The sequence below is a fragment of the Salvia hispanica genome, chromosome 5 (assembly GCF_023119035.1).
Source record: "Salvia hispanica cultivar TCC Black 2014 chromosome 5, UniMelb_Shisp_WGS_1.0, whole genome shotgun sequence".
NCBI lineage: Eukaryota > Viridiplantae > Streptophyta > Magnoliopsida > Lamiales > Lamiaceae > Salvia > Salvia hispanica.
The window spans coordinates 27996497-28012632 of record NC_062969.1 but is presented as its reverse complement, the minus strand read 5'-3'; the positions used below and the strand labels follow the sequence as shown (position 1 = coordinate 28012632).

At 36.7% G+C, this 16136-nt stretch overlaps 2 protein-coding genes across 3 annotated transcripts; one reads left to right on the top strand and one right to left on the bottom strand.

Moving 5' to 3' along the window:
• Positions 1-5538: 5538 nt before the first annotated feature.
• LOC125187614 (protein IQ-domain 26-like) lies at positions 5539-7404 on the bottom strand. Of its 2 annotated transcripts, XM_048084236.1 has the most exons (4): positions 7345-7404; positions 6622-6941; positions 6320-6517; positions 5539-6256 (listed from the first exon to the last, which is right to left on the bottom strand). In XM_048084236.1, the coding sequence occupies exons 2-4, from the start codon at positions 6931-6933 to the stop codon at positions 5702-5704; spliced, it is 1065 nt and encodes a 354-aa protein (XP_047940193.1). In that variant the 5' UTR covers positions 6934-6941; positions 7345-7404; the 3' UTR covers positions 5539-5701. The 2 variants fall into 2 exon arrangements, with proteins under 2 accessions (XP_047940193.1, XP_047940195.1); XM_048084238.1 differs by lacking the exon at positions 7345-7404 and having other exon boundaries at positions 5539-6253; positions 6622-6994.
• A 5463-nt stretch (positions 7405-12867) lies between these two features.
• Positions 12868-16016, top strand: LOC125189227 (hexokinase-1-like). The gene is made up of 9 exons (XM_048086516.1): positions 12868-13357; positions 13726-13876; positions 13956-14138; positions 14216-14290; positions 14393-14548; positions 14631-14729; positions 14832-14962; positions 15308-15389; positions 15490-16016. Exons 1-9 carry the CDS (start codon positions 13086-13088, stop codon positions 15829-15831), a joined length of 1491 nt encoding a protein of 496 aa, XP_047942473.1. The 5' UTR covers positions 12868-13085; the 3' UTR covers positions 15832-16016.
• Positions 16017-16136: the final 120 nt, after the last annotated feature.

The following is a 16136-nucleotide window of genomic DNA, read 5'->3' as shown; positions in this document are numbered from 1 at the left end:
TCTGGTTGTACTTATCATATTTCACCCTTCAAAGATTTATTTTCTGAACTAACCCATGTTACTAATAGGTTTATTTCCATGGCAAACAATAAGCAGTGCAGGATTGAAGGCATTGGAAGTGTGTGCCTGAGGTTCAGTTCTGGTATCTCTTATACTTTGAAAAATGTGAAATATGTGCCAAGCCTATATTATAACCTCTTGTCTTGTTCTGCTCTTGAGACTGAAGGGTTAGAGGGTAGATGGGGAAATGGGGTTATGAAAATTTTTAAGGGCTCTTTGTGCATGTTTAAAGCTGATAAGAAAAATAATCTGTACATATGCTCTACTATGCCCTTATGTGATGTCAATGCTGCAAATGTTGCTAAAGTGAATAACACTGTTTTGTGGCATAATAGACTAGGTCATATGAGTGAGAAAGACATGCATATTCTCTGTAAGAGTGGTCTTCTGACCAATAATGATGTTAATTTGCCTTTGCCTTTCTGTGATACATGTGTTAAAGGAAAACAACATAAGGTTTCTTTTCCTGCTTCTGTGCCTACCTGTTCCAGCCATGATGTTCTTGATTATTTACATGCTGATGTTTGGGGGCCTGCTTCTGTTACTACACATGGTGGTTGCTCATATTTCCTGTCTATAGTTGATGATTTTTCAAGGAAAGTGTGGGTGTTTTTATTGAAAAACAAATCTGATGTCTTTGAAAAATTCAAAAATTGGTTGTGTCTGATTGAAAATCAAACTGGAAAGAAGGTTAGGACTCTTAGAACTGACAATGGTCTTGAATTCTGCAACTCTCAAATGAATGATCTTTGTGTTAAATCTGGTATTAGGAGACATAGGACTGTTCCTTATACTTCCCAACAAAATGGGGTTGCAGAGAGAATGAATAGAACTTTGTTGGATAAGGTTAGGTGTCTTCTTTCTCTGAGTGGTTTGTCAAAAAAGTTTTGGGGTGAGGCCATAACCACTGCTGCTTATTTGGTTAATAGGTCCCCCTCTGTTCCTTTAAAAGGAAAGTATCCTGAGTCTGTGTTTTGGGGAAAACCTGTTAGCCTTTCTCACCTAAGAGTTTTTGGTTGTTCTGCTTTTATTTTGTCAAAAACTGATAAATTAGAACCTAGGTCCAAAAAGTGTGTTTTCTTGGGGTATCCTGAAGGTGTGAAGGGCTACAGAGTATGGCTTAGAGGTGAGCCTGGTTTTAAGGTTACTAATAGCGGGGATGTGATTTTTAATGAGTCTGGCTTTCCTTGCTTGATTGATTCTACTGCTTCTAGGACCTCTGATACTTCAAATGAGGTGGAGTCTACCTCAAATGAGGTGGAGGTTCCTATGACTTATGAGTTTGAGCAAACTAACACTTCTTTGCAGGACAATTTAGAACCAGACACAGAGAATGCTGGCCACAACCCGGCCCAGCTGAGACTCAAAACTTAAATGACACAACACTATCTGATTCTGTTGTTTCTGTTCCTCCTAACTATGTTTTGGCCAGGGATAGAACAAGGAGGACAAACATTGGACCACCCAAGAGATGGGGTGATGAGATGAACTTGATAGCCTTGGCTTTCAATGTTCATGAATCAGATGGAGATGAACCCCGGTCATACAAACAGGCTCTTAAATCCATGTTCTACCCTAAGTGGCTGACAGCCATGGAGGATGAGATGAAATCTTTAATTCTGAATAAGACTTGGATTTTAGTGCCTAGACCTAAAGATTGTACAATTGTTGAGTGCAGGTGGTTGTTCAAGTTGAAGCAGGAGCTGAGTGGCCTGAGATATAAGGCCAGATTGGTTGCAAAAGGCTTCACTCAACAAGAGGGAGTGGACTATACAGAAATCTTTGCCCCTGTAGTTAAGTTTACAACTGTTAGGTTAATGCTTGCTTTGTGTGCCTATTTTGACTGGGATCTCAAGCAAATGGATGTTAAAACGGCCTTCTTACATGGTGATCTTGATAAGCCTATTTACATGAGCCAACCTGAAGGGTTTGTTGACCCTAAATACCCTGATCATGTGTGTCTCTTGAAAAAGGCTTTGTATGGTTTAAAGCAGTCCCCTAGGAGATGGAATATAAAGTTTGATCAATCCATGCAGTCCCTAGGTTTTGCTAGAAGTGCCTTTGATCATTGTCTTTACTTTAAAGATCTCTTTTCTACTCCTGTGTTCCTTTTATTGTATGTTGATGACATGCTGATTATGAGTCCTAGTTCTTCTGCTGTCAAATATGTGCAAAATATGTTGTCTACTAACTTTGATATGAAGGATTTAGGGTATGCTCAGAAGATTCTGGGCATTGACATTGTGAGAGACAGGAAGAAGAGGGAACTGACTTTGAATCAAAGTTCCTATGTAAGAAAGATTCTCAGTAAGTTTAGTATGATGGATGCCAAGCCATCCACTGTCCCATTGGCTGCTCACTTTATTCTTAGTAAGGACCAGTGTCCAAAAACAGACATTGAGGTCCAAAGAATGAGGAATGTCCCATATTCCAATGCAATTGGATCTGTCATGTATCTAATGGTGAGTACAAGGCCAGATATTGCATATTCTGTCTCTTGCCTGTCTAGATATATGTCTAATCCTGGACAGCCACATTGGGAGGCTCTGAAATGGTTACTGAGATACCTCAAGCATACTGTCAACTATGGTTTGAATTTTTCTAAGTGTTCATATGATACTCACCTCTGTGGCTTTGTAGATTCAAATTATGCAAATGACAGGGATAAGAGGAAATCCACCACCTCTTATGTTTTCACACTTGGTGGATCTTGTATTAGTTGGAAGTCACAGCTGCAGCACATTGTAGCCCTTTCCACTACTGAGTCTGAGTATATAGCCATCACAGAGGCCATGAAAGAGGCACTTTGGCTAAAAGGAGTGATGAGTGAGCTGAAGTTTCTTAAGCATCCCATTATTGTTTACTCAGACAGTCAGTCAGCAATTCAAGTGTGCAAGAATCCAGTCTTCCATGACAGGACCAAGCACATTGATGTGAGGTTTCACTTCATCAGAGATGTAGTGGAGAAAGGTGAAGTCCTCCTTGAAAAGATCCACACTAACCATAATCCAGCAGATATGGGGACTAAGTGTCTCTCAGTGGAGAAGATGCTCTACTGTGTCAGAAAGCTTCACATAGACTCTGGATAGGTAAAGTGGTCAGGTATCATCCTTGTGTATTATTCTTTGCTATATTTATATAACTGGTTGATGGATACACTATGGGTTTGATGTCTGTTTAGTCATTGACTTGGCAGGCATCAATAGGCGATGATGAAAAGCACATGCCAAATTCCTTGCTGATTTGATAAGGCCCAAGGTGGAGAAATGTAATATAGTGGGCCTAGTTAATGGGCCGGTCTGCTTCCTGTGTAACCAGCCCGAGAGTGTTGGCCTGATTGTTGCTAAGGCCCTAGCCCACTTCACTCCTTAACCCTACACGTGTCTTCTGAGTATTGGTGGTTATGATAGAGTCTTTTATATACTCCCTCTCTCCCCCCTTACCTTCAGTGATTGATGTGCTGTTTCTCCGAGTGTTGAGATTAGGGTTTCTTCTCTTCTTCCTTTGTGTTGATCTCTATGTGCTGTGAGCTTGAGAGATTGGAGTGTTCTCCTTCGTGGTGCTGCGTGTGTAAACACTGAGTCAGTTGTGAGGGAGAATCTGTGTAAGGAAACCTCTGGTTTCTGGTCTAAGGGATCTGACCGTGATTGTGGGAGGTTTTCTTGAGTTCTTGAGGAAGGGAGTGATTTGTAGGAGCTAGGGCTCTTGTGCTTGACTGCAATATGTGGGAATTGCTGAGTCTAGGGCTTGTGGATACTTGGAAGCAGATCTTCTATAGTTTCTCAGTCCTGGGCAAATCAATCGGTGGATAAAGGAATTGAGGGTCGGATAAATAGGCCTGTGCAGTTGTATGTGATGCAACTTGAGCCTATTAATCTTTTCTGATCTCTTTGTTCTTTCTTTTACCTTCTGGATTCGTTCCTCTGCTTAATTCTTGTGGGTGAACGAATTTGATCTGTTTGTTAAGTGTTTCAGGTTTCTCGGATTAGCAAACGGCTTGTTCCAGATTTGAAGATCTAAGCTAGTTCTTAGTAGATCTTCTGTAATAGTTGTATTACTTGTTTGTATCTTGGCTAGTGTAAACCTTACAGATATATTTTCTCTTCTCCTTAAAATTTTATTAGATCATTAATTCGTTTTCCAGTAAATTTGTCAAATATTTTATTAAAACGATACGTGGCTCCCCCGAATTAATATATCCAGTTATAGAACATCACGAGCCAAAAATAAGGTAATTTGATTTATTTTTTGACACTGAACTATTACATGAAAAAATTAAAATAGCTCCATTATAAAAAACTAAAGAACTTAGGTTGAGGACAAAAGCACAATTGCAAATATGACATTAATAAAGCCTGAATTAATGCAAACAGCCCACAAATTTCAAGAAATCCCCGCAATTATCAGTCAAATCAAGCCCTAATCATTGGTTAAGGAATTTAAGACCTTATTTTCATCAAATAATATAAGATCATTCTTTTCAATTTTGAGTCCATACGACGGCACGTAGACCATATTATATTCTCCTTAAAAACCGTAAAATACTCCTTTGTTTAACATTGAACCTAAAAAGTTTGCATTAAAAGTTTCAAAAAATTGTTTCAGGGTGGAAAAGTAAAGCAAAGAATTAAAAGGTGTGGCTTTTTGTACTTTAACATCGAAAAAAAGAATAATCTCTAGGCTCTAGATTACCCTTTTAAATTTTAATCTAAAACGTAAACTCTAATATCCAAGTTGATAAAGTGATAGTAATATCTATCCAGGGTGGTAAAATCATATTTACATATTATATACTCCATCCGTTCTATAGTTCTATAGTAGTGGAAACATTTTTTTTGGGCAAGTGATTTAAGTAAAATTATACTCCCTCCGTCCCATTAAAAATGCAACGTTTACTTTTGCGCACTTGTTTTGAAAAAATTATAATACATACCTAAAGTGGTGAAAAAATAAAGTAAGAGAGAAAATAATGTAGAGGAGAGTCCCCTTTATATTATTCTCTTTTTACTTTATTTTTTCTCCACTTTAACTATTTATTATTATTTATTTAAAACATGTGTGAAAAAGTAAACGTTTCATTTTTAATAGGATAGAGGGAGTATTAAGTAGGTTAAGTAAATGAAGAATACAATAAAAAATGAAAAAGTTAGGGAGATGAAGAGAAAATATAGTATGAGAGGAAAAATGTGTAAACTTTTGCTAGAAAAGGAAATGAATCTACTATTACAGAACGTACCAAAATAGCAAAATGACTCCGATACTGCGGAATGAAGGAACTAGTATACTTCATGTAATAGTCGAATTCTGATGGAAATTATTTTACAGATTTACAGTATGGAGTAATTATAGTATGGAGTAATTATTTTGTTTTGCTTATGTTCATAGCAAGGTAGTACTCACTCCTCCTGAAAAGTACTCCATATAAATATTTGGTTAGACACGAATTTAATTCATTAATTGATAAAAAAAATAAAATAATAGAAGTAAATGGAGAGCGGAGTCCACACTGATTTACACATTTAAAATTCTATGTATTGTCACAGCGAGCCAAAGTAAAAGAAACCAACAGACATAATCTATGCTAGTTCCATCCCACAGACAAACTTCAACATTAAAGCACACATAAAAATAAAAACACACACTAAAGCTCAAAATCTTCTTCGACCTTAATACATGATCCCTGCATTCTAACACCGGTGAAGCTACTTCTTGATCCCACTATTTCATTCAACAACATCCATCTCCTCGGGCCGGGTTCGGGCCTTTGCTTCGGGGCGCTTTGGGACCTCAGCTTCGCCCTGAACGACTGCGTTTTCGTCATGTAGTTGGGGTAGTTCGAGTATGACCCGAGGAAAGTGTCACCACACACGCTCCTGGCAGGTGTGGTGGCCCGGCCCAAAAAGCCACTTGAGGACTTGCATTCTTCTGGGACGATCATGGCCCGGCCCGAGCAACCAAACCTCGGTGTGTTGTGCGCGGTCAAAGACTTGCATCCTTGTGGGACGAATCCCCAGTCGAAATCTTGATGGTCAAGGACGTATTTCTTAGGGGAAGACAGAGAGCGATCATCGTTGCTCATTCTCCTAGACCTCGATTCGGCCCGACAGGTGTCGATCTCGACTATTTTCGGGCTTTCGCCCGATGGATCAAAACAAGCGGGAATCCTCTTGCTTTGAATTAATTCACTTCTCTCCTGCTCCAAATTCACAAAATTATCTCAAATTGTTGATCATATAAGAGCCTCAAATTTACTTCTTACCATGGATTTCCTTGACGGGGCATCGGGCTGGAGCTTGTTCGTTATCCTACGGGCCCTTCGGGCCTGAACAAGGACCTGGGCCCGAATAAGAGCCTCCATACTATGCAGAGTCGCGGCAGCTCGTTTTCTTACAAGATAGCCTCTAACAAGTGCTTGTAACTTCACAAGCCCTCTTAGAGCCCTCAGTGCTTTTCGGGCCTGCCGAATTACCGGGCCCACATTCAAATTTATCCGAATTTCAAAATGTAAATTCAAGAAATTGAAACACTGCAAATAAAAATATGAATGATTAATTCACATACCAAAAAGCCTCTAAAAACAGCCTGAATTTTGATGGCAGCACCGCCGCCGCCGCTGGTGAGCCTGACCACCGCCGCTGCCGCCTTCGCGGCGGCGACTGCGGCATCCGCTGCGACTGCGGTGGCGGCGGCAACTGCAATGGCGTGATTAGTCTGCTCCTTCTCCGATGAGACAAGCGAAGATCTCAGCCACGCGGCGTCTACGGCCGGAATATCCCTCAATCCGGCGGAATCTTTGCTCCACCGATTCCGCTCCTTTTCTTTCCCTTTCTTCATTCCAAGCAGCGCTCTCAGCCACCTCGTAGCTTTCCCCATGTTTTCAACTAAAGATTGCAAATGATAAATTTCAAATCAATTCAAAATCATAAAATAATGCTCAAATTATGGGCCTTATATAAAATTCGCTTTCATGATTCAATTTTTTGAAATGGAAAAACAAATGATAGTATTATTTTTATCCATCCGACATGAGCTCGTGAACAAATGTTTTAAAAAAAAACATAAAAGGCCAAGAAACATGTTGTAAAAATGGAATATGAGAGAAAAAAAGTTTGAAAAAAGTGACACATAATTGAAAGTTCCACTTCTCCCAATTACAAACTCAAAGGGAAAAAGGAAAGGAAGGCACAATCATTTTCTAACGACCTCAAATTCCACGAGCTGTCAAAATTCAATAAAAAGTGAAACATTGCGGTAATAATAATCATACAAATATTCAAAATCTACCTTGAAAATTACTCAAGAACAGACCTTCCTCAAATTCAAAAAAAGCAAACAAAAGTCTCTGTAAATTTTACTCACTCTCTCTCTCAGCTGACACCATTTATAGAATATTTAATCCTGACACCTTTTTTTAATATTCAAATCAAAACTCAACAAACTGATTATGGGATTTTGGAAAAGATTACACCTGTACCAACTCTCATTCTCCTCTTGCCAAATCATGTTCAACCTCTACACTCATTTTTTTCACAAACCCCAACGCAAAATAAATAAAAATCCAAACTTTAATTATATTTGAGTCCACCCAAGATAAAAGATGGAAAATAGCTGGGGTTGTTATGAACAAATCTTGTAGGATTTGGGAGTCTGTATTTTGGTATTGACTTTGGGATAGTTTCACTCAGAAATCTCTGCCATTTTAGGCAGAAAATCTTTTTGATGAAGTTATAGAAAAGCTATTCTGAGAGAGTGACAGAGGTAAAAGTGCGTAAGCAAATCTTTAAAATTGGAAATATTCAACGCTTCGCATCAATAATTCAGGAGTACAATTGTGTAATGTGAAATTTACGAAGATTGAGCTGACCTCCGTGTATAAATCTCATTTATTTTGTTTACCATAATTTAACCCTATAATTACTATCATTTTTCTAAAACGAGTGCAGAAAAAAAAATAACTCAACTAACGCGGAACGGAGGGATTAATATGTATATTAACGTGTTAGACTGAAATCTACACTAACTTATCCATGTGTACATTACATTAATGTGTTGACTTAAATCTATATTTATCAATGTGTACATTAATGTGTTCACTTAAATCACTACTTACAAAAAAGTGCCTTGTTTATAAAAATAGATTTGCCCATGATATTATGAAAACATAAAAAGTACTACTACTATATTTCTAATAGTTTACTCCTTACATTTATAGTTCCCTTGCACTATAAAAAAAACATAAGGACACAAAATTAGGGACACAAAATCATTTGTGTTATAATTTTTTTAAAAAAAATAATTATACACAGAAGAAAGTGTTCTTAAGTTGAGTAAAAATTATCTTAATCTTTTTATTTTTTTAGGACGCTTCCATTTGCGTCCCATAATTTTAGTCGGGATAAAAAAAGTAAGGATATTTTTTTAAGCATCGATCATATATTTAGAAAATTAATGTGACGTTCTAATTGCATAAAAAAATATCCTTAAGTCATTTTTTAATTATATTTTATGAATAAATATTAAAAAAATATCCTTAGTCATTTTTTATTATTAATGTTTATGAATAAATATTATAGTCGATTATACTTATCATATAGTAGAACTGTATTATTGAGATTTACACTACTAGCATATGCCCACTCCCCACACCAATGTTTTAAAAATCGGATCAGCCAACGAACCGGCGAAGCTACTGGTTCGTGGTTCAACCGGTCCAACCAGTTTAATCACTGGTCGAACCGTTATACTATTATAAATGTGTATATATATAATTAAATAATATACCAAATATTTTTAGTATATCCCAAAAACATTACACCTCCACCTATAAAAGTTTAGACTTTTAGTGAATGATAGAATTTTATTAATTATTTTATTAAAAAATATGATTAAATATATAAATTATACTACTAGTAAGTTATTGTAAATAAAAATTTTTAATAGTTTATGTATAAAAATAAATAAGTTCATAGTATTAAATTCAAAAATTAATGCAGCAAAATAATATTATACATAAAGATATATTAATAAACATGAATTAAAAATATATATTGAGTAAATAGTATATAATCAAATAGTAGTACACTTTAAGTATAGTTAATCACATATTCACGTATTATACAAATAATAATAAAACAAGCAGTTAGTGATACATAAATAAAGTGGATGATAATTTAATATCACTACTAATTACTTTGCTATTTAACACGAATTATTAGTTTATATAGATAAAATATTTCGTGTTTAATATATAAAACTAACTTATGCTCATATTTCTATGAAGAAGTCCTTCTGGTGTAGTGGTAGAATTGTTGGTAAGTTCATCATGAGGTCTTGAGTTTGACACCTCTCAAGGCCGAAATTTTAAAATTAAATTTTGAAAAGCATTTAAACCGATTTCCGGTTCCCGGCCAGACCGGTCCGGCCGCCGATTTCAGCGGTTCATGGCGGTTGAACATGTCATTGGTTCTATAGGGTAAACCGGACCGGACCACCTACCGGTTCCCGGCCGAATCGGTCGAACCGGCCAGTCCGGTCCAGTTTTTAAAACATTGCCCCACACCAACTGCTATAAAGAAAAGAGTATGAAGTGTGGGGGGAAATAAAAAAAAATCTCATTATGCAAGTTTCCTGAAATTGTCTTTGGAGAAATTGAATTTCTTGCAGGCAACATCAATGAAGAAGTCATGCTAAGAGTGAGACAAAGATAGTCAATGATGTGACACTTATGAATGCCAGAAATAATAATTACTTTAATCGCAAAACTGAAATTTTCAAGTTTTGAAATTTGAATAGCAAGGGGATCGAGCGAATTATGAATGCCAGAAATAATAATTACTTTAATCGCAATCATAGCAATAAGTCAATACCTGAAATTTTGAATGTTGAACATTTTATGAATAATTCAATCTGGCATATTGAGAATCGGATGTAATATGATGCCTCTAATGAATTAGAGCAAAATTACTCCCGTAACCACCGACGATATCATTTTTGCTAGTTTAGCCATCCATAAATTTTTTTTATCTTATTTTGTTTTACTATATGTAAACTTAAAAATATCCCCGTTATTTGACAAAATTACACCAAATATAATTTAAAATAAGGAGGGACGTTTTTGAAGACATACTTCCTATTGGGGGTAGAAGAAAGAAATAAAGAAAAATTAAATATTTTAATGCAGAAGTGAGAGTAAATAGACATTCATGGCATTGAGGGTATAATCTTTCAAAAAAATCAAAACAGTGAAAAAAAGGCTCATATAATGTTAAATCGAACTTTATAGACCTCAAATGCTCTTTTTAAACGTTATGGACCAAAAATGATACCTTAACAAAATTTGCTAACAAAAAAAATGTTCCCTCTTTAACAAAATGTTTATCGTCTGTCATTCCTGAAAGTTTATCATTTGTCATTCCTGAAACTCCACCGAAGACCGACAGTTCAATTAAGTTGGCCTATTATGAAAAGTGGTGCATTAGATTCCTAGGGCATTGTACATTGTGTTTTGCAGCTCATGTGAATATGTGAGTCTGTTCTTTGGCTCTTTCTTTAGAGCCACCGTGATGAACTAGAATTCATGGTTTGGAGGTTTTGTTTTGAAACCAAACCCTACGATAGTTGATTTTGAGAGTTTTGGTCTTCAACATCCGGCCTATGATGTGTAAATATTTTTTTTTCGTCTTATATGTGTTGTACCTTGTGAAAGTTTAGGGTTTGTTCAATGAATTGAAAGTTTAGGGTTTGTTCAATGAATTTGAGGGTTTGTTTGAATATTATACTGTAGTATATGCCATGCATGTGTGATTTCATGAGTTTTTGGTAAAGTTATCTCTTTAATTGGTTGGAGGTTTTACACTGGATGTTTTTTTTTTTTTTTGCATGTCATATGTGTTTGTTGGGTTTTGTCTAATGATGTTCAAGTTGAGGTATATTTGCCGCTAGTGATAATTTACTACTCCCTCTGTCTAGCTAATAGAATTAGGCTAATTAGGGATGATATAAATTTTAATATTTAATTGAGGAGAAAAAGTAGTCGGAAAAAATGTGTTGGGTGTTAGGACCCATACATAATATATAAAGTAAAAGAGGATATATAAAGTAAAAGAGGAATAAAAAGTTTTCATAAATGAATACGAGTTTTTTCTCTGGGAAGAATGAAAAAAAAATTCAACCTATTTCTATTGGTCGGAGAGAGAACTAGTATTAAAATTGGTATAGAAAGAAATGTGTATTCCCTCGGGTCCTCAATAGAAGTCTCATTTTCGACCGGCACAAATTTTAAAAAATTGTTTGACTTTGTAAATGAAAGTGGTAGAAAAAGTTAATGGAATGTGAGACATATTTTTATATATTGATTTTATTAGGGGTGAGGATTCGGTCAGTTCGGTTAGAACCGAACCGATAAGTCGGTTAACCGAATCCATTTTTTTTCCAAATTCAAGAACCGGAACCGAATCTTAAGTCGGTTCGGTTATTTGAGGAACCGATCGGTTCTGACCGACATGTTATTCGGTTCTACCGAAGGGACCGAAATTCTGTGACAGACAATAAAAAAAATTTGTTTGCATTCACTGGGATTTGATCCATAATTCAAATTCTAGACTTCAAATTGTTAAACATAAAATCAGAATTCATAAATCGTAATCATATAGTATCCATATTGATAGAATACTGATGGTTTTAATAATAGTTAAACCATAATATCATCACAAACCTACACTATAAAATTTAAATACTAAAATATTCATATTGGCAGAATATGCCAATTGCCTAAACGGGCGACGAACGATACAATTTCTATAGTACTTTTTCATTTGCTTTTTTGCTTTTCAAAACTGAAATAACAAAACTAAAATCAATATATAAAAAGTTAAAAATTAAATATAAAAAAATATCAGTTATTCGGTTCTAACCTCTCGGTTCTTGGTTAGAACCGAGAACCGGGATTAGCTTAAGCCTATTAGCCAAAACTAAACCCTAACCTTATTTTCTCGGTTCACGGTTAACTGAGAGCCAATAAAATAAGGTTCGTAGGTCTATATTTTATAATAAAATATGAGTAAAGTGAGTTAGTGAAATATGAGTCCACTTTCCAAAAATGGTAAAAGTGAAATGAAATTTTTAACGTGAACTGGACAAAATTGATAAAATGAGATTTCTATTGGATATTGGATATTCGGTATCAGAATTGGAAGCAAGATTCCATCCCAAGCAATACTTTGTCTCTAACCGGCGCTACGGACGATAGTGTACTTGACCGAGCAAATGGTTCAATCAAATAGGTCACAAATATGTTGAGATATCACTATTCACAACTTCATGTAGTTAGTCAATAGCTTGTGTACTCATACGTTTGTTGTTTTATAAGGTCAACGGTTAGCCCTCTTATTAAATGTTGTAAATTACTAATAATCATATTTATCTATGTAATTGGTGAGACTGGACTACTATTTCATTTTTTATTTATTTATGTTATGTACTATTCACATTCACGTAAGACATGTGCGACTGATAATGATATCACGTGTAATTATATCGCTACTCAAATAAGTAACATTCTACTTAACTTTTCTTATTGATAAATTAACAAAATCTCGAAAGCATGTGAAACTTTTTGCTAAAATTGGTAAATCATATTAAAAATTTGCAATACAAATTTAAAAAGCAAACATAAAAGTACTTAATTCAGATAAAATCGGGTATTTCCTTAATCCTTTGAAATAAAGAAATTAAATTTTTTAAAATCCAACAAAATAAATAAAAAATAAATGAAGATCTCCAAAAATAAAGAGTTAAGAGACAGAGCTTCAATGGCGGACTTTCCACCTCGACACTTAAAGTTGAAACTAAAAGAAAACTCACTCACAATTAAAAACTTTCTCGTTCCAGAATAAACCCCAATTTCTCTATTTTCCCGTGATTTGACTATTTCCCAACTCATTTCATCAATTCTTTCGTTTCTTGATTCTTGCACCACAAAAGCTTCAAGCATCTAATCTTTTCTTTCCTAATCCGCGAGATCGGAGATGGGGAAGGTGGCGGTCGGGGTGGCGGTGATCGGCACCGCGGCGGTGGTGGCTGCGGCGGCACTGCTGGTGCGGCAGCGGATGAGGAGTTATGGGAGGTGGGCCCGGACGAGGGCCCTTGTCAAGGAATTTGACGAGAAATGTGGGACCCCCGATGCCAAATTGAAGCAGATTGCAGATGCCATGACTGTTGAAATGCATGCTGGTTTAGCATCGGAGGGTGGCAGCAAGCTCAAGATGCTCATCAGTTTTGTCGATAATCTCCCCACTGGGTATGAATTATAACCTCTCTCTGCTTCAATGTGTGTGTGTTTGTGTGTGAGGGAGAGAGATCTTGAGTCTTTTTATGTGTTTTTTGATGTGGATGGAGGATTTGTGAAGTTTTGCTGTGTTGTTTTTCTTGTTTGTTTTGAGTGAAATAGGAGATCCTTGGCTGCTTAGATGATTCTTGATGAGCTCTGTTGTAGGCAAAAGCTACCCTTTTTCTATGTTGTTTAGTCTGATCATGAATCCTAGGTTTTCAAGAATGAATGTATAACTACTTTTGTGCTAAAACAAGGGCGATGAACGTTGTTTGCGCTTGTCGTTTTAGATGTGTATTGTTTGTGTTTTGATGTGCATTTGCATTTTCCTACACCAGAGATGAGGAAGGGGTCTTTTATGCACTAGATCTCGGGGGTTCGAACTTCCGTGTGTTGCGTGTTGAGTTAGGAGGCAGCAAGCGCGGTGTTGTCCATCAGGAATTTGCCGAAGCATCAATCCCCCCTGCGCTGATGAGTGCAAGCTCGGATGTGAGGGATTGCTTATTGTTCCTTTAGTTTGCATGAGTTGTAACCACATTGTTGAAACATCCAAACCCGCTATTTTCAGGCACTTTTTGATTATATTGCGGAGAAGCTTGCTGAATTTGTGGCTGACGAAGAACGGTTATATGAACAACCTGCTGGGAAGGAGAGGGAATTGGGTTTCACTTTCTCATTCCCGGTGATGCAGAATTCGATAAACTCTGGAACTCTGATTAGGTGGACAAAAGGATTCTCTATTAATGACACGGTACTACTTCGTCTTGAGCACACTTACTCGTTTACTTTTTGTTAGTTCATTAGTCATATTTCCATTGATCATTGCAGGTCGGCCAAGACGTGGTGGCTGAATTAACAAAAGCCTTGAAGAGAAAGGGTGTTGATATGCGGGTGGCAGCTTTGGTGCGTTTGTGTTTTTTAATTTCATAGATCACTTTTGAGTATCATATATCCTCAAATATTCATTTCAGATACTTTTGTTTCCGTTTGTGATGATCATGGCAGGTCAATGACACGATTGGAACATTAGCCGGAGGAAGACATTCCGATCCAGATGTTACTATTGCTGTAATATTGGGTACTGGATCGAATGCTGCATATGTTGAACGCGCTCAAGCCATCCCAAAATGGCATGGTCCTTTGCCTAAATCCGGTGAAATGGTTAGCAAATGATCTTATGCATTAAACTATTAATTTGATCGGTCAAACGAATTTTTCAAAGCTCAAATGGTACACAACTCAGGCTATAAACATGGAGTGGGGCAACTTCAGATCGTCACATCTCCCGCTGACAGAGTATGACCATGCAATGGACACTGATAGCCTGAATCCGGGTGAACAGGTAGGAGACATGTCTCATTCGATTATTCAACTGCATAACTCCATTATAATTTTTTTCAACTACAAAACTACACAAATAACTACATTATTTATGCATATGCAGATGTTTGAGAAGCTAATTTCTGGGATGTACTTGGGAGAAATTTTACGCCGAGTTTTACTTAGGTTGGCTGAAGAAGTTAGTTTTTTTGGTGATGAAGTTCCAGCCAAACTCAAGATTCCATATATTTTGAGGTATTTCCATGAAGAAATGAATTTTATAATCAGTTCGCAATGATCGTTCCAATCTTAGTACTGTCATAGTTTTCTTGCCTGAAAACTTGAATTTGGTAGGAATATGAGAACCACATTACATTTTAATGCCTTCTATTTACGTTTGAAACTGCGAACAAAGAAAATAATTGACCTATCTGTACAATATAGCCGATCAGAAGCCGTCTTCTGTGTATGTGAAAGAGAAGATATAAAGAAGAAGATGGTCTTATTCGGTCACATACTGTTACTCTGCTTGCTTATTATGTCGAATTTTTATTTAGTAAATGAAAAACAAAGGCTTGATTTCGGATCCCGTACACACAGGACTCCAGAAATGTCGGCTATGCATCAGGATACATCGTCTGATCTGAGGGTGGTGTATGAAAAACTGAAGAGTATACTGGAGGTACAGTTTTTTTTTGTGCTCGTTTGAACGCCTTGCAAACAAGGCACACGTTGTTTGATCTCAAGCAGGAAGTATATATGACAATGTGATTTTTACTCAGATATCTCATATCTCCGTGAAGAAGAGGAGGGTGGTGATAGAGCTCTGCAACATAATTGCGACACGTGGGGCTCGTCTTGCGGCCGCAGGCATTTTGGGAGTGTTGAAGAAGACGGGGAGGGACTCTGTCAAGGGTAATGGAGAGAAGACTATGATAGCCATGGACGGTGGCTTGTATGAGCACTACACAGAGTACAGAAAGTGCTTGGAGAACACGGTGTTTGAGCTGATCGGGGACACCACCAAATCGAGTGTCGTGTTTGAGCACTTCAACGATGGGTCGGGCATTGGCGCAGCTCTTCTCGCTGCTTCCCATTCGCTCTATCTCGAAGAGACGTCGTGAGAAATCTCGTGTTTGTTTTTCTTTCCTTTGCACTATTTTTCAAGTGGAGAATGATGATAGAGAACTCTCAGTTCTCTTTGAGACGTAGAGATGGTGATGACACATTGAGGAATGTTCGATTTTTCTGTGGACATGAGATTTTTTTTGGCAGAAGTGGGAGAAATAAAGCAGTCTAAAAATTTCAATCTTGTCTCATTAAGGATGAATATTATTTTGTTAGTGTTTTCTTTTAGCAACGTTTGGTAAATTGCAAATTAATGTCCATCCTATCAATTTAATTAGAAGTTATAAATAACAAATGTGAA

Bases quoted from the DNA above. Each gene is read 5' to 3' on its own strand.
- LOC125187614 (XM_048084236.1), bottom strand. From the start codon at position 6,933: ATGGGGAAAGCTACGAGGTGGCTGAGAGCGCTGCTTGGAATGAAGAAA. The intron at 6,518-6,621 runs GTATGTGAATTA...GTAATTCGGCAG, and splicing joins CTGTTTTTAGAGGCTTTTTG to GCCCGAAAAGCACTGAGGGC. The intron at 6,257-6,319 runs GTAAGAAGTAAA...GTGAATTTGGAG, and splicing joins CCCCGTCAAGGAAATCCATG to CAGGAGAGAAGTGAATTAAT.
- LOC125189227 (XM_048086516.1), top strand. From the start codon at position 13,086: ATGGGGAAGGTGGCGGTCGGGGTGGCGGTGATCGGCACCGCGGCGGTG. The intron at 13,877-13,955 runs GTGAGGGATTGC...CGCTATTTTCAG, and splicing joins TGATGAGTGCAAGCTCGGAT to GCACTTTTTGATTATATTGC. The intron at 14,139-14,215 runs GTACTACTTCGT...TGATCATTGCAG, and splicing joins GATTCTCTATTAATGACACG to GTCGGCCAAGACGTGGTGGC.